We start from the raw sequence: 21,006 nt of genomic DNA on the forward strand, positions 1-21,006 counted from the left end.
CTCAACCAATAACAACAGCAAGTATTGATTTTATTGAACACATCGCGGTTGCAAGTTGTGCTTTAGATAACAGCAAAGATAGCCCTGAAAAGAGCTGTTTCTGGAAACAAAGAGGGAGTTCCGAAAATAACTGTTCAGCAAGCTCAAGCAAGCAGCAGCAGCGACCACCACCGTCACCGCGGCAGCTCGGAGAGGAGAGCCTCCGACAGGAACGAGTCCCCGTGCATTCCCATCGCCACGAGTATTTAAGTTAGGACCGCGCATATAAGTAGGCTTATTTTCTGTAAATAAATAATTATTATTCTGTCCACTCTGAGTATTATTTTCTACCTACTCTACGCAATATCTCCAAAAATGTATACCATAGCTCTTACGGTGAAAAAAACATCGTGATCTTGATGTGTACCCTAAAGTGCATTGTACTCTTTCAAAAACGGCGATACGGCTCGCGACCTATCACGTGAGTACAAAAATGTACAGCGAAAAGTGGGTGAGTCACCTCTGAGTAACTACATTACAGTCATAGTCGTGAGCATATATGTATGTAACCACACCATCGTGCTCTTAATTTCACAAGTGGGACCATTTGCTACTTTGCTAGATAGTGGAAAAATATAAGAATGATGAGTTAATCATCATAATCAAACATTTCCAACGAATACAAGAATATTGATAAAAACCTTTTCTTTTGACGTAAGCCGGGTTAGCGTCTTAACCCTCCAATATTGGGGGGTTAAATATTTAAGAGTTTATCCCAAGGTTAGCGCTCATGTTTCAGCGATGCAAGACAAATTAATAATCTAACCCTCCTTATGTCAAATATCTCCGAGTTAATTCGCTAACCCAGGTCTGCGCAAGTGGGGCTAAGGTATTTTAATAATTATTATACACTGTGTGCGACAAGGTATATTAAATCTGATTAAATCAATAGGAAGTCACATAAACCAACCAAGTGTATACCTAGATCAAGCGTATCGATAGATTGTAGCTATACAGGGTGTTTGGCACATTTATACTGACTATATTTCGAGTAATAAAGGATAGGGAACAGATTCCCAGGGCAAAAGATGTCTACTGTCACCTATATCTGTCACGAATAAAACGTATTTCGGTTTATATGTCGAACACTGTAGATTGCAATTATACCACCTTTTAGATTAAATTATCTTGTCGCAACAACCTTGTTTATGAAAGTTTTTATAGATACTTTAAAGATAATTAAGTATGTGAATCGGTTTCGTGAATGTTTCGTAAATAGATATTGATATACTCGTACATATTGGGTAACTTGGTGCCAAATAAGTTAGAGTAAAACTCTGTAAAAGTAATTGATTATTTAGGTTCTTTTGTTGAAATTTTATCTGTTTTTAAACTGAAGGTCAGACTACGGCTTGTCGAGTCAAACAATACTGTAAAAGATGTGCTGAAATCAATTTTTATTATTTATGAAATATTTAAATAGATTTTTTTACTTGTTAAATAACAGAATGAAAGAGATTGGTTTATAATAGCATTGGTAGATGTAAATAAGTTAAAATACCTGAATTAATTTAAATAAATGTACTTATCCATAATAGGGTGTTTGTTTTATTTCATTATAATATGCGGGGAACTATTATTTGATGTGATGTGGAGATAGCTGTCTTTATAACTAGGTATATAGGAGGATGTACTATCGGAGAATAGGCTGATGGCCGACCTTAGTGTTCAGAACCCTTAAAAGCCTGACGATTCGAGCACGGGATTATGCTTTAAAATCGGGAAAGCTTGGATTTTCCTAATACATGGATTACAAAAGAGAGAAAAGTGTGTTGTTCTTGGATCTTCTTTACAAATGCAAAAATGCAAACGGCAAAAAGCGGCGGTTATTTTGTAAGCAGTTTTTACAAAGTACCTACCTACCTACGCTAAAAAGTCATCGACAATGATCACCCTGTAACTTTTGAAAGGAAAAACTATATTCTGCGCAAGGATTTTTCTCTTTTGGGGTCGAAACAAAAATATTGGGTAATAAATCAGGGAAAGGGTGACCCGCTGATAGGTGCTCGGCAACTCATCGTTTCAATTCAACACGAGAACTGTGTTGGAGGCTTTGATTATGTTGGAGGAAGTTATTGAGCGTGTTCCTGAAATTCTGATATTTTCAGCATCTGTAATATTGGAAGTAAATTTGTCAACGTTTGATAAATGCTGTAGATAAGTTATAGGCTGTGTTATTTATGTACACAAAGGTTTTACTCGTATATATAGAACTATATTTTTAGAGGCTTATAAAACTGATTGTTTTATTGGCAAAGCTATTAGCTTTGATGATTGTACTTACGAACTAATATAGCTAGCTAGTTTACCCATTGTTGTTCGAAGACCAAGGATGATTTTTATAACTCTGTTATTATTGCTTCATTAATATTGCTGATAGGAAATAAACTTTTCCTCTTCGTTGAGGTAACACATTGTGTCACCTATGAGAAAATTGGGTCATTTGGGGGTCTTCAGGTCATTAAGTTAAATGTTCTTGTCAATATTGTGTCAGTGATTTTATCACAAATTTTCTTGTCTTCGACGTTTCGAATGTTTCGATGAAAGCGGTAAAATTTGAGGTTATACGCGCCGGGCTACGATACGGGGTATGGTACAAAAAAAACCCGACGGGTTACGGTACGGGTAAACCCGACTTAATAGGGCACCAAGTCAAATAGGAAACAGCTTATTTGTGTATCAGACACGTGTGATTCTTGGACACTAAAACGGGAAGACAACTTGAAACAGAAACAAACTGTGACCTAAAACGCAGCTAATTACACAGACAATCAACTCGTATTTACTTTACCCAATTAAAAAAAGCTTAACCTTCATCCCCGTGAACGTCCCAAGCAAATACCCGTGAATTAAAACGCAATTATGTAGTTGATTCTTCTCGTGTAATGAGGTTACGGTATTATCGGTCGCTACGTGCTTTGAGTGGTTAATAAGGACGGGTAATAGCGAGAAGGTTAAATTGTTTGCTTGTACAATCCCCGTTTTACTGAGGACTGGTTAAACAGGACATAAATTGCGCGTTTTGATGGAAGAACTGCTACAGAATTGCTTGATATATAATAGGGATTCATAGTGAACTATCAATCAAACAACTAAAGCTCTAAAACCACTATTATAATCCTAAAATTTTTTTTTTATCAAAGTTAAATTATTTAAAGATTATTATTTCTCAAATTTAATCAGGATCGGCAACATCCACAGTTGCAGCATCTGTCGGAACCCGGCTCTTTACCAGCACAGGAACAATTAGAGCTCTGTACACATGGATCCTGTACACATGGAGCCTGTACACATGGAGCCTGTACACATGGAGCCTGTACACATGGAGCCTGTACACATGGAGCGGGTGGGCGGCGGCAAACCGTCGGTGCAGGCTTAGGACATTTCACTATTGGGATTACTACTCTCTGTGGAGGCATTTCCACTACTGTCGGCGGAGGGCACAAAACCCTTTGCATAGAAAATTCTGTTGAGCGACATTCTTGTAGCGGACTCGGGCATTCTCCTGCTTTCTGTGGGCATTGGATGACTTGCGGCGGCGGCGGACATTCCATTATGGGTTCTGTGTACTCCACGATCGGTGGTGGGATGATCACTCTCTGAGGTGGACACTCCACTACTGGCGTCGGACATTCCAGGATAGTTTGGGGAACAAACACCTTCGAGGGCGGGCATTCTATTGGCGGAGGACTTTCTAATACTACTGAGCAAGTTGATCCCATTGGGTCGGCTGGACGAGGAGAAATAGCTGTTTGGTGAGATTTGTGCGCAGGGGTCTGACATGACGTGTCTGTAAAAGAGAATGAGAGAAAATAAAAAAAAATAACTCGCCTTTCTACACAGAAGAAATACCTAAATCACAATTTAGGCTAGATACACAGTAGATGGTCCTGCGGTTTCATAAACTGAAGACTTGGTTCGATTCCAGGTAAGTCAGATTAATAGTTTCTGTAATTTTTTTTCATATTAGTAGATTATTTAATAAACTTACTGCGACAAGCGCGATTGCTTCTTAAACTCGCTGTTGAGGGACAATTTGAAGCTGTAAAATACAAATAAACATATATTGTAATATGTAAGTAAGTTAGAATCACAAAAATCACTAAACTGACACTTTTATTAACTTACGAGGGCGCAAACACTGGTTCCCTTTATTTTTCTGATTTCTTTTCTTACAATGGCAAGGTACGGTTGACCCAGGTGAAGGATAACACATATATTTTCCTTTTTGACAATAACATTCTGAAATAAAACAGACGTAATGTATACTTAATGTGAGAGGAATTATGAAATTACTATTGCACATTTATAAAGAAACTTGAAGCAATAATTACCAAGACTGTATTGTTTATTTTCTTCAGCATCCGTTCGCATGCCATAGTCATTCTTTTTGTACCGAGCGGACTCAGTTTCGTATCCTTCCCGCCTTTTACGTGGAACATCTTCGTAACCATCACTTCTGTGTCGGGGTCGCTCACTTTCATATCCATAGTTGGGAGATTCGTTATCTTGTCGTCTGTGGCTGGATGTCTCGTAACCTCTTCTATGTTCTCTTGAGTAGTGTCTTCTATTAGCTGGGGAATCGAAACCTTCTCTCTTGTACGTTGGGGCTTCTCGACGACTATCACTTCTGTTCCTTGAATGAGTTTCATATCTTCTGGACTTACTAGATTCATTTTCTCCGTAATTAGATGAATCGTAGCTAATTCTTTTGTTTGATGGGGCGATACGATCATCGTATTCTGTTTCTGCGTCTTCGTGATTTTCCGGTGTATTTCTAGCTTTATTGGTATGAGTATGGGGTATGGCCCTGCGGGCCCGAGGGCGGTTTCTATTTCTAGAGCATCTGCAGTTCGGGAGGGGAGAGAGGGGGTAGTAGTTGACGTCGTCTATCTCCGTTTGTACATAATCGTTCGCCGCGCGGTCCACGTGTTGGATCGATTCCAAATGATCTGACGACGCTACTGGCCCTAAACAAATCGAATCTGAAACAAACAATATTTGTATTTATGATTTATATCTATGTAAGGATAGTAGTTAAGATATTTATAATATTTGATTTTACCATACGAATCGGTAGCATTAGGACAATCTGTGACTCCGCAGGGTGATGGAGGATTATGGCGGTCCGATCTCATGTTATTTTCGTATTTTCTATCCTTTTGCTTTCTCTCTCGTCTTGTTTCTGAAGCTGTAATTGCCAGGTTTTTACATTCGTAAGTGACAAAAAAAATGCTTTGATACATTAAGATTATATATTTTTGTTAGAAGGGTTATATTTACTTTGTGTTCGCTGATTGTTGCACTGACAGTCCGGTTTCCGTCCATCTTCTAAACGTTCTTGAATAGGACAACACTCGGGAGAGCACCCTGTATCGTGACGCAGGTCGCTGTTTGATCTCTTCACTTCTGGAAGAACACGTAAAACTCATATTAAACACTCTGTTTTAAAAAACAGAAAGTGCCTTTGTATAGTTTGGGGTATAAGACGCACAGATAAAAATACGAAAATTACGAATCATGCTTTATCTTACTTGGTCATATGAAACGATCAATATTTTTTCCTACTCGCTCTTGTGTAAAGGCCTGCATTTACAGTTTTTTTTATCCGCACGCAATGTAATTAATTGCTTACCTGACCAAAAGCTGGATCTCGAGTCAGGATCTCTTGAATCTATAAAAAAAACTTATATAACAAACATTAACAGTTCAATAAATGTTGAAAATAAAATATTTGTATTGATGGTTTCAAAATCCTACGGAAAATATGCATAAAAAGATAAAGATAAAGATATTTATTTGCTTGAATATAGGTAATTACAATGATGTTCGTTACAATAGAGGTCAGCTATATTTTACCCTTAAGGGTGTACAAATTTTCATATTTCCATGCAGATAATAATTAATTTAATTACACAATTCTATTATAAAAATTAAAATAAAAATCAATGTCAGTTAAAATTCAAATAAAATAAATAAATATAGGAACCTATGTATATAATGTATTACAATGTCATGCAGCAAACATTAAAATATAAAAAGGAACTTCGGTCGACTGATGCCGTGAAAATAATTCATGTATACTTCATCGAGTCTTTTATATCTTTCAAGACTAAATCTCAACCAATAATAAATTCAATAACAATATAATAATATGTATTTTGTGGGATAAAGTATATAAATCGTGTCACTGCGTCCAAGGCTCAAAATTACTCGAGCACTAAAGCTTAGGTTGTTCCCAGTATTTATATTGTATCTTTCATTTCTTTATACGATACTGGTGGTAAAAACGATTCATTGTTCTAGGTGACTCCCTATACTTTTTAAAGATATCAGGAAACATTACACTTTTGGACATGGAACGATGATATCAGTTTATTAACTCAATAGATATTTCTCATATTCTCTAGGCCGAATACATTGATAACATGAGCAAATTATTGATTGTAGGCAAACTTGGACCTAGCCGAAGGGTATTGGAACTAAGACTTTTTGGCACTACAGCCGTTAACTACACTAAGTCGATCGAAGCTAACTACCTAACAGTGAGCCGAACCGATAGACTTAAAATGGACAGTAACAAAAAAATATATATCTGCAAGTTTTAAGAATGGATTATTTTTGCATAATTTCTAAGGCACCGATAGGCCGGTTCATGTTTTTTTCAGAAGAGAAAATTTTATCATTCATGGGCTTCAACTCCAAGGTCCATAAAGTATCTGTCTTAATCTGTATATCTGCCTAGAAAAAGCTGGACTATCAGCACAAGATACAGTTCCGATTTATAGCGATTCGTTATCTTCCGATTGATAACGAACTTTGTAACACTGTCTCTTACATGTTCCTTTGTGATGGTGATGAGGCTGGCTGTGATGTCTGCGCCTCTCCATATGAATTTATAACCCCCAATCAATTCCATAAATGTATTACTTTGGTAAAAATAAAACGTACAATTTAGGCTTTTCTGAGCCAACATTTGATTATATTTTTTACGTAAATAGCTGAAAAACAATGAAAATATTATGATGCGGATAATGGTTATTTATATTTTTGACAAGCATTTTGATTTTTTACACAGAGTAGGTAATATGATTTTTTACGACAAGATTGTTTATGTTTTTTATCGTGAATCGGCGCTCCTGCACACGGTACGGATGCCGCACTGCCACGGCATCGGCACCATTTAGATTTGAATAAAAAAAATGAATACTATTACAGTTCCCCAAAATTGATAATGCGCATAGAAATCTTCGTCATTGCTCGGCAACGGTCGTTTTTCCCGAGCGTTAGAAAACTATATGTATTTAGAGTGGTTAAGTGCATTTTCTTCATGCAATTTTAGTAGAATTATGTATTTGGTGCTAACAGAGATATTGATTTATTAGTAACGAAATATGATTCGATAATTCATAATATTGTCATAATATTAAAATTTACTTCGAAAATGTTACAGTACTTTTCAAGTGTCTTACTGCAGCTGATGTTAAGATGGATGAAAGAAGGTTTGAATAACACAAGGTTTATATTATAAGAAGAAAAATGGATTTCAAACAAAGTTTTACTAAAATTTTAAAATCTCAGTTCAAAAGTATTTACAGCACTGATAATTTCACTAATAAAAATGGATTTCAAACACAGGTTTACATTCAAATTTTAAAATCTCAGTACAAAAGTATTTACCTACATTACTTAACTGATCATTTCACATTAATATTACAATTATAAACTTAGTCTTTTGGATGTGGCTTTATTTACAAAGTGAAGTCTATCAATGTGACATATATTTTATTCTTTAATTTGTTTCATAATAAGACGTCATCAACAATAATGTTATTAAAGTGGAAATTAAATTCACATTTGAAAACAAAACCAAGAACGATGTGTAATAACAGCTCTAGATACATATAATTCCACAACTGATTGACAAGAACTGAAGGACCTTTGACTGATTGGTGACAGCCGCCGACAGCCCGATTTTTTTTAGATTATGTACACATGATTTCAATCAAGGTGCAAAATCCAAGTGCATTGTTTAAGGCTCCCCTACGATTCAATGATTCGGGTGTTTCCGGGAATACGACAGTTTGCGAAGGTTTGCATGCGCATTATAAATATGGCAGAACTGTACCAGATTGTAAGTTACACTTAAAAGTATCATCATCTTACAATATTTATTATGTAAGCAAGATTTCAATATGAAGCCTACGCCGTAACTCGTAGCATCGTAGCGAGTGCTACGCATCTCGTAGCTACGTAGCGAGTGCTACGCACCTCGTAGCCTCGTAGCCCGTGTTACGGATCTTCCGTTCACTCATACACACCGACTCGGAGAAAAGAGCAGATTTTAATAATATGTAGGCACTTACAGAAAAAACACGTCCAAAAATGATATAATGTCAATGAGTATAACATATTCCCAATGTTAAACTCTCAAGCAAGCGTGCTAATCGAACAAAACATCGACGATTTCCGAAGAAACATATTTATTTCTATTGTCGAAATTCGGAGAAATCTCTAACAAGACTACCTACCGGTGTATTTTATCGAGACTCAAAGTATCTTGTTTTATTGTACCCTATAAATCTATATTACGGCTTTCATGTTTTCGCAAACCATTAATTTTGGCCGCAAACTGAAACTGTTGCTCCGTTTCTAAGATTTATGTAATTTTATCTGAATATCTTAAGTTTTAGAAGCAATTTATTTATTTACAACATTAGGTTTCTCAAGATTAAAATAAATCGATGCATTAATATGTTTATAAAACATTGCTGTTTTTTTAACATCATATAACAGGCGACAAAGAAATAAATAAGTAAGTAAGTATATTATGTATGAATAAATAAGGAAAAACAGAAACTATAATTTTACCACGAAAGCCAGTGAATGCACCAACATAAAATGTTTACTATGTATTTTTATATCCTTAATGAAAAAAAATACAGTAGTTTCGGCTATGATCGGGTGACCCATGGCGAAAATTAGGTCAAATCAAATCCAATATAACGTAATCATTTGCAGAAAGCCCTTTCTTTTATTGATCTGAACTCAACACTTACTGTGGCTTTCTTTGGTAAGTTATGCCACTTTAGTATCTTGGGATGTGGGAGTGGGTCTATCTACTTATATCAACTATTTATATTTCTTATTTTTATCACCGCTTTAAGTTATTGGTATTTTTTTATATTAATTAGTAGGTCTAAAAGGAATAGACCGATTTTAATTAGTTTTTGTTTGAGAAGGGACGAGACAAATGGGATATTATAAGTAATTATACTTACCAGGAACTTTATCCCATTTTTATGCTAATCAATCTAAATAATAATGCAAAGAGTTTAATGCAATATATTTTACACTAGCAGTTTTTTATAGTTTCCCGACTTTCATTCCATTCATGTATGTGTATCGTGTATCGTTATTCCATTCATGTATGTCCATACTTGATTCCCTATATAATCATTAAAAATACAGGATGTACATATAACTATCGACACGTTCCGTGACATGTACTGAATTATTCAATACCCACATCCAACTCTTCAGTGGGAGTCGGGATCGCGGTCCACATTTCAGCGCCGTATTTGTGGCGAATCGCGATATAGTGTTTATCTATGCCGGTAAGAAACCTGTGTAGTGGCACATGATCTAGGATGTACAATACTATAGAAATGTACTGATGCGGTCTCCCTCACACGCCGACGTTTGGCGCGTAGATGTAGTGAGCATCGTGACCTACCACCTACGGGGTAAATAGGAGACCCGGGCCTTAGAGATTCATTGCAACTCGACTTAGTTCAGGTGAAGTCGTACTTGGCTAAGCATTAGTTTGAGCAAGTGCTAAGCAACGACTATTTATCTGGGCCTCAATGTCTACAAACGAAGTTATAGAATCTGTCAGCGCGTCAAAAAAAGAGTTGCAATCTTGCCACGGAGGTCGGTAAGCGGTACCAATTAACAATTTGATTGTGTTGACGGTACAACTCAACCACATTTACTCAATACCTTTAAATGCAGAAATAACAAAATAATTTTATAGATATCACCATGTAACGGAGGTTGGTTCATGTCTTCAACATGGTTCAATCTTCTTCTATCTTATGTCTGGAGCAGTACCCTCAGTGGCCGTATTGGTATGTTTATTGTTGGCGTTGATTCGGCACCTCTTCTGATGTTAGAGGAGGGTCATCATTAAGATTCAAACAACCAGATTCTGCCATGTTTTCCTTTAATAACACACTGAAACATTACAAAACTTATTAAAAGTAATATATATAAACTCAAAGTAAAAGTAACGAACATTGATTCAAGTATGGAACATTATAAAAGAACATGAATTAAAAGTAATAAACAATTATTAACATTTTTTAACAAGATGTTGTACTTTAAAGAGTATTTTTGTGTGGCATAATTTAATTCAGAATAAAAATATCATTAAAATTTGGACAGTTTAGGCCATATTTTACGCTTAGATCACAACTAAATAACTAATAATATAATAATATTTGTAATTTCACTACAGTTTATAACTTAAGGTTTCCCTTCATAAAATTGTATGCGAATTTTATTAGCAATATCATAAGGGAACGGTCGTAAATAAAGTCATAAGTTAAGGGAATTGTTTTCGTCAAATTTACAAGACCACGCGTTTTGAAAAGGCTTTGGGTCACTCAGCAGAATATAATATCACGACGTCAAATCATATTCTAACCACTGACCTTCAACAATAATAGTCCTATATGTTTTAGGCGTGATCTCTGATTTTGTCATAAAGTTACAAACATTTTATTACTTCCATGGTTTCAGTAAGTTTCTTCCTGGAAGACGTAAAAGAGGCCGCCCAAAAACAACCTGGCGACGTTCTGTGGAGAGTGAGGCAAAGTTGTGGGGATGGAGTGGGAAGATCTCGCAGCCGCTCTGCCCAAGATCGAGTCAGATGGAGAAATCTTCTCAAAGCTTTGTCCCTGCTGAGGGACGTCAGGATGGATGTATGTATGTATGTATGGTTTCAGTATGCCAAACATGTTAGTGTGTGTGAATGAAAAGTAGTGAGTACAGTACAACAGTAGTTGTCATCAAAAGTTCTAGTCAAGTCGCTTATAAAAACTTAAAAATAAATCTGACAATAAGTTTTCTCGTTTACATCGTAAAGTCGCTCTTAATAAAAATAATTGTTATGTGTAATAATAATTGTTATGTCACTCTACAAGCCTACACTATTGCACTATACACCGTTATTGTAAGTTAATTAATTCATACAACATTACTGTAGATTTAAACTTTGTTAAATATAACAATATCTTTGGTTGTACTTTGCGAAACGTCCAAAAAGACGAGATCATTTTCTTGGGGACATTCTTTAATGCTATAAAACATAGCAAGTCCCTCGGGACTGCCCAGAGGTCAGTGTCGACCACATCGTAAACTCTAGGACAAAAGGGTATCAGCTATTTTATAGAGTAAAGGAAAATATTCCTATAGTATATTTTGCCATTTTTTAAGACCTTCTCTGAAACTTTTGTTAATATTCCTTCTTTTGAAAAGCTTACGAACTTTATTTTAAAATTAAAATAAAAATGTCGAAAAAAGTAAATGTCATAAGATGTTGTGTCATTCATAAAAAAACGCAAGGATTGGTGAAAAATGCTAAAATAAAATGAAAGTAAACTAAATATCTTCAAATACAACTTGATATGGCAAAATATTAAACCATACTACTTACATAAACATAGATATTTTTGCATTACATATACTTCACAATGTCTGCGCCAAGCAAGCAACTCGGTAAGAAATCATAACCATAATATAACCTACTTTAAATGAAGCAGTATAGGCATTCATATTATTTTTACCCATCTACTGCGGAAGACAATTCTGTTTTAAAAAAACACATTTAACAATCAGTAAGTACATTGCATTACTAAAGACGCGAGTTACGATAGTTCTTAAAAAAAGGACGCACCCTAAGCATAGAAAATTATAGTTTCAGAAGACGATTCAAACAGCGAGAATTTCTTCGGAACTGACTCGGCTTCCTCCTCATCGTCTGAGTCAGGAGATAGCACAAATAATTTCGAATTTAGCGAACCTTTTGTATTGGAAATTCATGACATTAAGGAAGGCAATGCATTAGGCTACACAATGTCTTCAGCTGATGTTAAAAACGGGAATGTCAAGAGATTAAAAAAGAAGAAGAGGAAAATAAATGCTACTAGTGGTTCCACCAACACTGCTTCAGATATTGTAACACCGCAGCCTTCAAACACAGATACGGCTAACGAAGAGTTTTTTGATGCGCATGAAAGCTTGCATTCAATGCCAGGTAGAGAATATGCATATTTTCCTCTTCTTCTTTTTCAAGGGAATTTATTAGGGATGAAGGAATAAATAAATATATAAAATTACTTTATTTTATACGCAGTAACCGTTTCTAGCAAGCGATTATAAATATTATGTATAAACTTTTCAGAAAACAAGCCTAATACAGTTGACCCGAAAAACGCACCTGCGGAGATAGACAACTCACAAATGCCAAAAACTAAATCAATATCTGGACCTCAGAACCCTCAACTCGCGATCAACCCTGACGCATTGCACCCCAGCCCACCGCCGTACAAACAATCCTCTTTTATAAATCCTCCCGATGCAAGAAATCCAACTGTGAAAGAAAAGGCCTCAGAACCAGCTAATCCAAGCATGAAGAAGCCTTCAGTACCTGGGCTTGGAGCACAAAGGGGTATCACGATAACATCGATTAACCCTCAAACTGGCAACACCCAAGGAGTAGATCCAGCTGCGAAGGACCAAGCGCCGGGAACACAGCCCGTGCTGAAGAAGCCATCAGCAGTGGCTGGTCTGAAGACACAGGATCCGAACGCAAACCAAGTAACTCCACCGCAAACAGATGCAGAGAAGAAAATAGCTAGTGGATTGGTAACGTTGCTTTTAAAAAAATTTACGTAGGTATTCTTCAGCAGACGGTTTTTATGTTATTTGATCGAGAAAGTTATTGTTCACACCTTCATCATGCAGCATCATCTTATTGTTGACATGAATTTATCTTCTAAACCTGTTATTATTTGCTTAGATTTTGGTATTTACTTGCAGGCTCCACCGATGGTGCAATCGGGACAGCTTCCAAAAATGCCAGCCGACGATGCTCTGCAGCAAGCCGACAATGCCGTTAAGCCATCCAACCCGGGATTGGTAAGTTTCTAAAAAAACTATTTTATAATTAAACAAAAGAAAGCTGTTGTGTGTATTGTATAATTTATAAGTACACCGAAATTCCCGATTTACAGCCGTGGTCTGGAAGAGATCGCTTTTAGCCATAAGACCGCCTCGTGTGCATTTCTGTTATTTAAGTTATGTTTTACGGTGTGAATTACTAGCTGTAGTAGTAGTAGTGTTGTAGGGTAGTATTAAGTACCCATATTTAATCAAAATTGGAAAGCACACTCGGTAAGATGCTCATTTATTTTGTAATATTTGTATCGTATAAAGATATTTTTTTTTTGTTTCAGAAACTTCCGGAAAAGGAAACACCGAAATGATACATTTAATTAGTTTCAATTCTCTATAGAAATTCAGTAATTAAATTGATTATACAAATAAACTATAACACCAACCATAAAGTCGTATTACTGATATACAGGGTGATCCACGCCGTGGCATCCTCGACGCGGACGCCCAGGCACATAATGTTGAATTTTCAGAATGTTGAATTCACAAAAAGTTGGAATTCCATAATGTTGGATTCCAAAATGTTGGATTTGCAAAATGTTGAACTGTTAATCCCAAAATGTTGGATTTGCATAATCTTGAATGATACTACTTACAAACTATTTACTTGCATACTACCTTTAGCGGACGCGATGCCACAGAAAGGAGAAGGAGGTTTCGTGGTATCGTGAATCGGGTAGATAGATGAAAGCTTAGAGAAAGAACATGGCTGATACGGAATCGAAAAGAAATATTTTACTGTAAAGCCTCTAAAGCCGCGTACACACCGGGCCAACGAACGCCAACGAACGTTTTTCGTTGACCTTCGTTGCTGCAATCTGCCCTGTATTATGTATGAATAATATCCATCGTTGGGATCACCGTTGGCGTTCGTTGGCCCGGTGTGTACGCGGCTTAACACATAAAACGTAGTGTTCTTTTCTCTATGCACATAGAGTAAAAATAAATAATCTCAAGACAACTTGCCTCTAAAGATTTTTTTTTTTTTTTTTATAATCTTTATTAATTTTTAGGGATTTTGGTACACATATGCGACCATGTCAATCCCATCATAACTTAACCTTAGTAAACATTCAAAAACTTAACAAACATAATCTAATTTCTTCTTAATTCTAGACACTTTTTTACAAATTTATAAACTAACTGAGCATTAATCGAAGTGGGTTCAGCTATAATACTAAAAAATACACCCACATTAACATCACTACAATCTAATCCTAAGCTACTAAGTAGCACCCTTCTTTCGGAAGCGTTCCGAACACACTCCGTCAACAAATGTTGGACATCTTCTATTTTACCACATACCTCACAATTGGGTGATTCGACTTTTTTCATTAGATATCCAAACTTATTTAACGGAGCGTGTCCAGACCGCAAACGATGAGCTGTAATTATTTCAGCGCGACTTATCTTGCATAAACTGAACCAAGGCACACGAGGAGGCTGTGACTGAACAATTCTGTACCAAATGCCTTTATCTAACGATCTTTTATCAAAATATTCTTTCCACAAGTTGTAACAGTAAATTTTGAATTTTGGAACTACTTCTGTATAACTGGGTAACACATATATTTCTATTCCTTCTTCTACTGCAAGTTTAGCCAATCTATCAGCCTCCTCGTTACCCCTGAGTCCAATATGTGCTGGTATCCACTGCAAACAAATTCTTTTATCAGTAGTGTTGTGCAACTTATTGATCACTCTCAATACAGCATAAGCCAGCGGGACTCCTCTGTATCCAGAAGCACACCGCATAATATGTTGCAAGGCACTTTTGCTATCACTTAAAACTACAATCTTATTATATTCTAATGTATCAGCATACAATACTGCCTCTAAAATTGCTAACAATTCAGCCGTCATAATACTAACAGACTTATTCATTTTACATAGGACCTTTTTATTCAAAACAGGATCCCAAAAAGCCGCCCCCATTCCTTTATCACTACGCGAACCGTCAGTATATAACTTATGCCATCCTGTGTATTTGGTATTTAAATCCAGCAATGTTTGGTTTTTTAAAATATGAAGGTTGTATTGATCTTTTGCTTTCTTGACTGACTCTAATTTATCTAGAATGACATTCTCAGTTTCAATATTTGAAAGCCAAGTATTGAACGAAAACATTTCTAGTGGATAAGATGAATGGATGTGTTCACTTTTAATTTCTTCATACAATAAAGGCAATAAGGGCTTCTTTTTGTTCATCCAATACCTATTAAGGCATAGATTTTGAAGTTTCTCTATTACATCATTATTTCCATTTTTAGACCATGACCTAGTTTTCAAACAGTACTTATACCCTAAGAATCGTCTTCTTAAGTGTAGAGGAGGTATACACAATTCACATTCCATCACATGTATTGGACTACTTCTAATAAAACCCCCTACTACCCGCATGGCCTGATTTTGCACTCTTTCTATTTTTCCTAAATGAGTCTGAGCACAATTGTCATAAAGGTAAGATCCGTAGTCAATTCGGCTTCTTATTAAGGAAATATACAATCTGCGTAAATGTATAGGGTGAACACCCCAACCCGATCCTGCTAAAACTTTCAGTAAATTTATAAATTTTGTAGTTTTTTCACAAATTTCGTTGAGGTGTTTACCCCATCTTAAAGTATCGTCTAACCATATTCCTAAGGGTGGGTTGCATCAACATCCCGGTTATCGTAATAGTTAAGGTTAAACTTAGCAATGACAGAGTCGTTACAGTTAATATTTTACTGTAACGTGTTGCACCATCAAATCGTCGGTCATTGTTAATGTTATTAGGGTTGCTATTCGTTTGAGACATAATTATCCCCAAAGTTATTGTGGGAAACGTTTTTAAGTAAGGCAATACCAAATCTAGCTGTCGGACTGAAGCCGTCACAGAGTACATTGTAGCCGTCATTCTCTGTCAAAGCACTCAAAGTCAACATGTCATATGAACTAAGTCTGTTGTTCCTCCAAATATTGACCAAAAGATTATCATCAATAAAACCCGCGACAAAGTAGACTCTAATAAGCCTTTATTAAGAGCGGTGGTAGCTCTGTCGGGTAAGCGCCCGCTTCTCACGCCAGAGATGCGGGTCCGATCCCGGCGCTGACATGTACCAGTACCAATGAGTTCTTTTAACATAAGTACAATGTATACCATCGCTCTTACGGTGAGGAAAACATCGTGAGGAAACCTGCATATCTAGATTTAGCACATCTAGATATGTGAACCCATCAACCCGCAGTGTACCAGCGTGGTGGAGAAATGGTCCAAGCTTTGGAAGGCAGTTTAGACCTTGGGGATATGCACAAAGGTTCCATTCGAGAGAGCCAGGTGCAGGTACTTACACCCCCAGAGAATAGAATAGAATAGAAGCCTTTATTATTAATTATCTTATTAATTAATTCTTAACAAGTTGAAATAAAAACTAAAGATGTAATCTATTAAAATAATTATTTATTGACATCCTTCGATTATGCTCATCATTCCTGTTAACTGCATAGACAGGTTCCTCTTCTTCAGATGATGAATCATCATAAAAAACCTAGCTGGTGGTACAGCACAGGGTCTCTATTTTGTTTACATAATATATTATGCAGCTATGCCGTAGCCACAATAATGGGCTGCACTCTTCTTAGTTCTGTCCTTATTTTCATTGATATATTGCTGTATTTGAGTGATTGCAAAATTTCTGAAAACAAGGTTATTCAATTAAAGAGTTACCTAGGTTACTTTGATATTAGATTGCTGCGCTGGACCGGCAACCGGCAGGTAGCCGGTAGTGGCTGGATAAGGAGGGCCGAGGGCACAGTGTTGTTTCGCTCCTTGGAAGAGCCCATGGCTAGAAGTGGACGCTTATTTGGTGGTGAAGATGATCATTACACCTACAACATAATAATAGGTGCACTTACTTCGTCGTTGGAGGCAGTAAGAAAGGTTCTAGTTTTAAAGCCAACACACGAGCCACATTTTTGAGACCTGGAACCTGCGAATCTATCAGTTCTCTGAAAGTACACCTTTCTCTTCATATTTCGTAAGTTCCGTACTTACTCCACCTCAATCTCAATTTCTGAGGAACTTGTTTCAAGCACTATTTCACGTAGAAGCGACATGATAAGAATTATTGAATATTAATATTTGTACGTAATACTGTTACTTTGAGGTTATACAACGGGTTTGACAGCTACCTGACTTTAACTTTAACAGTAACCGGCCAACATGGGGTGGTTATGGTTATCGTTAAAGTTATGACGTCATTTTAACCATAGTTGAATGGTGCAACCAATTTTTCGCTTAACCAATGCTTTGACAGACGATGTGACGTTTGTAATAGTTAAAGTTAAATGGTGCAACGCAACCTAAGTATTTAACAACATGGACAAGATCTAGTGAATGACCGTCTACCTCTAAATATATTTGCTGACGTCGTCGTCCTCTACTAAAGATACATATTTTACATTTTGTAGGGGCCAATCTTAAACCTAATTCATCTAAAAGTGCCTCCATAGTATTTAGAGCAATTTGTAGGGAATTACTGCTGTCGGTTAACAAATTACATCTTTTAAAAATAACAAAATCATCAGCATATTGTGTTATATAAACATTGTTAATTAGCTTACAAATTTTGTATGTAGCAATGTTAAACAACAAAGGGGATATAGGATCTCCCTGAGCTATACCTCTACTAGCCCATCGCATTATTATAGTATTATCATTTTTATTATCCTGTTTAATCTGTAAATGTCTTTCGTGTAAGAATTCCCAAATATATGTACAAATTTTGTTTCCCACATTAATTTCTTCTAAAATTTTAACCAATTTTTCTAATAGTATGTTATTGTAAGCGTTCTCAATATCTAAAAAACAAGCCACAGTCGGCACATTTTCCGAAAAACCTATTTGTATATGTGTAATTAACGCAACTAAACAATCCAAACATGATCTGGATTTTCTAAAACCAGATGAATTAGGCGACAGTATTTTATTATTTTCTACAAACCACTCAAGCCGTTTGCCTAACATATCATGGAAAATTTTACAAACACATGAAATTAAAGATATTGGTCTTAGCTTAGGTGGTCCACTATTTACTACAGGGCCAGACTTAGGGATAGGTATTACATCAATATTGCGCCACTGAATAGGAATATAGCCAGAATCAAAAATCATGTTATAAATTTTCAGTAACAGTTTTTTACCAGAAAAAGGCAAATGATATATCATAGAATACGTAATCTCATCATTACCTGGTGCAGTGTCTTTTTTCTTTTTATTTATACTACAATGCAGTTCTTGTATTTGGAATTCTTGTTCCAGAGAAGTGTTTGTCGAACAAAATGCAGGATGTGATGGCGTAACATAATCTCTAAAGATGTTGTTATTATTTTAAGGTATGGTTACTTATTTTGAGAAAAAATAATACAAAGATTATTTTACGGCTGATGTCACAAGCATGTCACAATCACAATAATTTTATCATAGACTAGAACAGACTAGAATGCTGATTTTCTTTAACTTTTCAAACTTATTGTTATTTTCTCTATGTAGTCTTTCAAAAATACCATAATATAAGGTTTATTTTTATTATTAACAATCTGAAGTCTCATATGAGACTTTTAAAAATCTATTGTATACCTAAATAAAAAAGACCGCGAACAGCTATGTACATAACCTGAACATAATGTTTTAATACATATTTTTTATTAAAATATAAGCGTGGTAAGTATATAGTGCGTATCTATAACAACCAAATGCAAAACCATTACAATTTATCATTTCCACCAGTACCTTTGATAACAAATAGGTATAAATTCAAGCAATACTTATAATGTTATGATAATCTATTGTCTGGGATTCTTTAGGCCCATTTCATACCCACAGAAGTCATTTGTTGAGTTAAACAATAACAACTCCCAGTAATGGATTCAAAGGCGCTGCGCAGCAAAAATATTAACAATAAAAACAAGAAGGCTTCGTCTAAACAGAAAACTAATAAAAAGAAGAAATGCGATGGTAAAACATTTACAAAGTAACTAGGTTCACCTTGCTCAAAACCTGTGTTGTATGGCACAGGGTTCGTTATTCTAGCTTTACGCCAAAAAACTACTATATTTACTTGTCGTAAATTTTCAGGGCCAACATGTTCTATGTTTTTATCTGAACTTACAAAAAAATTGCATATGAAGAAGAAAAATGAAGAAGAGAGGCCTAAAAATATAGTTCGTAAGTATTTCATACTACCTATCACATCACCAATGAAATACGTACTAACATCGTAAAGGCTGTTGCAATCAAAGTAATATTGTAAGCCGAAAGGCTGTTGAGCTCGTCATTATAAACAACTTTAAAAAAAATTGTATTTCGTAAAAAAATTACTCCTTTACTAAATTCACGTGATTTTCAATAAAAATGGAATAAACAAACAATTTCAGATACCATAATAGACAGCATAAGCCATGCGTTGCCGGTAAAATTTTCAAGGACTTCACCGCCAAAACAGGACTCTCCATTGCAAATAGATGCAATACAGGACCTGGCTCCAGAGTTACTGCCCACCGATGCAATGGAAGTGGACCTAAACACACCACCCGAAGTACCACCTCCAGAAAAAAATATTAATGTCATTCAAGAGGTAAACCAACTTTATAGTTCAGTAGAAATTATATTTCAGTACATCGACATCTTGATATTATCCTAGTGAAATAACTTTTCAGCACACTTACAAACCGCTTGCTAAAAAGACACCAATAGACACCGAGCTCAAAGGAGTGGGTTTAAAACCGGGCATTGTCAAGGCATCTCGAATACCATTGAAAACTATTGACCTTAACCTTAAAAATCTGAAGCCATTAGAACAACCTAAACCGGTGGTACGCAAAGAGGACGCGTCAGTCAACACTGCGGTGGATCGCGATGTCGCCAGTGAGCTGGCAAGACATGTGACGACTTTGCGTAAAATATCCTTGATTGCCGAAGAATTTAACCAGAAAACAGGTAAGATACCTCTTCTTGCTGTGTGAGATATGCTGCCAGTTTCGTAACTGAAAACTTTAAATAAAGCACAACAGCTTATGTTGCAGCCCTGTGATTGGCTGAATTATGGATCAGTGTGACTTAAGTTTATGCTTACAACGTAGATTTACTAAAATGAAAGTTTGGGCCTATATTATTGTGGATCCGGGGCATGTCATTGCATTATTAAAAGTAGCTCTGTCACGGTAGCGCTCCGATACAGTTTGTTATAAAGTTACAGTCCTATATTATGTTTGAGTTAAAAGATACGGAGTGAATAAATCTTGAAATTTCAGCCAGAAATCTGAAAGAAATTGTTGACAGCGTCCAAGAGGATTTGCTCAGAAAACTGAATGAAGCACAAGCTGAAGAAAATGCCTCTTTTTAATGCAATAAGTATCTTTGGTATTTGATAGAAGAAAAATATTTTGATTACTTTATCAATTTGAGGTTGTCAAAATGAATTACAACAAAATTCTCAGTGCCAGTAAATAAAGTTGCAATACATCCCAGTTTTAACTGTTTTATTTAAATGTGATTTATATAAATTCAAACATATGAAATTAACAGGCGGATAACATGAAAAATCTGTGTTTTGATAACCCATCTTGAAAAATCGTGGATGTTGGTAAGTTAGATTCAGATATTTTTTATTTGTACACAAAGCAGGACATAATTTAAGTACTTCTTACAGATCCCATTCTAATATAATAGTAGGCTACCAAAGGTGGTAT

At 35.8% G+C, this 21,006-nt stretch overlaps 4 protein-coding genes across 7 annotated transcripts; 2 read left to right on the forward strand and 2 right to left on the reverse strand.

Annotated features, from left to right (window-relative positions):
* Positions 1-2,917: 2,917 nt before the first annotated feature.
* LOC105382735 (pollen-specific leucine-rich repeat extensin-like protein 1) lies at positions 2,918-7,124 on the reverse strand. 2 transcript variants are annotated; one of them, XM_011552670.3, is made up of 8 exons: positions 6,878-7,124; positions 5,675-5,713; positions 5,323-5,445; positions 5,105-5,230; positions 4,374-5,024; positions 4,168-4,281; positions 4,031-4,081; positions 2,918-3,829 (listed from the first exon to the last, which is right to left on the reverse strand). In XM_011552670.3, the coding sequence occupies exons 1-8, from the start codon at positions 6,927-6,929 to the stop codon at positions 3,219-3,221; spliced, it is 1,767 nt and encodes a 588-aa protein (XP_011550972.3). In that variant the 5' UTR covers positions 6,930-7,124; the 3' UTR covers positions 2,918-3,218. The 2 variants fall into 2 exon arrangements, with proteins under 2 accessions (XP_011550972.3, XP_011550971.3); XM_011552669.3 differs by having other exon boundaries at positions 5,323-5,448.
* A 4,502-nt stretch (positions 7,125-11,626) lies between these two features.
* Positions 11,627-13,666, forward strand: LOC105382769 (sporozoite surface protein 2). 2 transcript variants are annotated; one of them, XM_011552706.3, is made up of 5 exons: positions 11,627-11,820; positions 12,020-12,358; positions 12,506-12,969; positions 13,144-13,242; positions 13,560-13,666. In XM_011552706.3, the coding sequence occupies exons 1-5, from the start codon at positions 11,796-11,798 to the stop codon at positions 13,587-13,589; spliced, it is 957 nt and encodes a 318-aa protein (XP_011551008.3). In that variant the 5' UTR covers positions 11,627-11,795; the 3' UTR covers positions 13,590-13,666. The 2 variants fall into 2 exon arrangements, with proteins under 2 accessions (XP_011551008.3, XP_037961660.2); XM_038105732.2 differs by lacking the exon at positions 12,020-12,358 and having other exon boundaries at positions 11,630-11,820.
* A 592-nt stretch (positions 13,667-14,258) lies between these two features.
* LOC125490348 lies at positions 14,259-18,232 on the reverse strand. Its single transcript, XM_048629323.1, has 2 exons — positions 17,620-18,232; positions 14,259-15,917 (listed from the first exon to the last, which is right to left on the reverse strand). Exons 1-2 carry the CDS (start codon positions 17,957-17,959, stop codon positions 14,374-14,376), a joined length of 1,884 nt encoding a protein of 627 aa, XP_048485280.1. The 5' UTR covers positions 17,960-18,232; the 3' UTR covers positions 14,259-14,373.
* Positions 18,233-18,812: 580 nt separating this feature from the next.
* Positions 18,813-20,784, forward strand: LOC119690403. 2 transcript variants are annotated; one of them, XM_038105362.2, is made up of 6 exons: positions 18,813-18,979; positions 19,142-19,273; positions 19,394-19,483; positions 19,693-19,892; positions 19,975-20,254; positions 20,569-20,784. In XM_038105362.2, the coding sequence occupies exons 2-6, from the start codon at positions 19,180-19,182 to the stop codon at positions 20,658-20,660; spliced, it is 756 nt and encodes a 251-aa protein (XP_037961290.2). In that variant the 5' UTR covers positions 18,813-18,979; positions 19,142-19,179; the 3' UTR covers positions 20,661-20,784. The 2 variants fall into 2 exon arrangements, with proteins under 2 accessions (XP_037961290.2, XP_037961289.2); XM_038105361.2 differs by having other exon boundaries at positions 18,814-18,979; positions 19,123-19,273.
* The last annotated feature ends 222 nt before the right edge of the window (positions 20,785-21,006 follow it).

The sequence above is a fragment of the Plutella xylostella genome, chromosome 22 (assembly GCF_932276165.1).
Source record: "Plutella xylostella chromosome 22, ilPluXylo3.1, whole genome shotgun sequence".
Taxonomy (NCBI): Eukaryota; Metazoa; Arthropoda; class Insecta; order Lepidoptera; family Plutellidae; genus Plutella; species Plutella xylostella.

Coding starts and splice junctions, on each gene's coding strand:
- LOC105382735 (XM_011552669.3), bottom strand. CDS start 6,929: ATGGAGAGGCGCAGACATCACAGCCAGCCTCATCACCATCACAAAGGA. Junction 5,449..5,674: donor GAGATCCAGCTTTTGGTCAG/GTAAGCAATTAA, acceptor GTGTTCTTCCAG/AAGTGAAGAGATCAAACAGC. Junction 4,282..4,373: donor AAATAAACAATACAGTCTTG/GTAATTATTGCT, acceptor GTTTTATTTCAG/AATGTTATTGTCAAAAAGGA.
- LOC105382769 (XM_011552706.3), top strand. CDS start 11,796: ATGTCTGCGCCAAGCAAGCAACTCG. Junction 12,359..12,505: donor AAGCTTGCATTCAATGCCAG/GTAGAGAATATG, acceptor TAAACTTTTCAG/AAAACAAGCCTAATACAGTT. Junction 12,970..13,143: donor AGAAAATAGCTAGTGGATTG/GTAACGTTGCTT, acceptor ATTTACTTGCAG/GCTCCACCGATGGTGCAATC.
- LOC125490348 (XM_048629323.1), bottom strand. CDS start 17,959: ATGCGATGGGCTAGTAGAGGTATAGCTCAGGGAGATCCTATATCCCCT. Junction 15,918..17,619: donor CCATGTTGTTAAATACTTAG/GTTGCGTTGCAC, acceptor ACCCACCCTTAG/GAATATGGTTAGACGATACT.
- LOC119690403 (XM_038105362.2), top strand. CDS start 19,180: ATGGATTCAAAGGCGCTGCGCAGCAAAAATATTAACAATAAAAACAAG. Junction 19,893..19,974: donor ATATTAATGTCATTCAAGAG/GTAAACCAACTT, acceptor ATAACTTTTCAG/CACACTTACAAACCGCTTGC. Junction 20,255..20,568: donor AGAATTTAACCAGAAAACAG/GTAAGATACCTC, acceptor TTGAAATTTCAG/CCAGAAATCTGAAAGAAATT.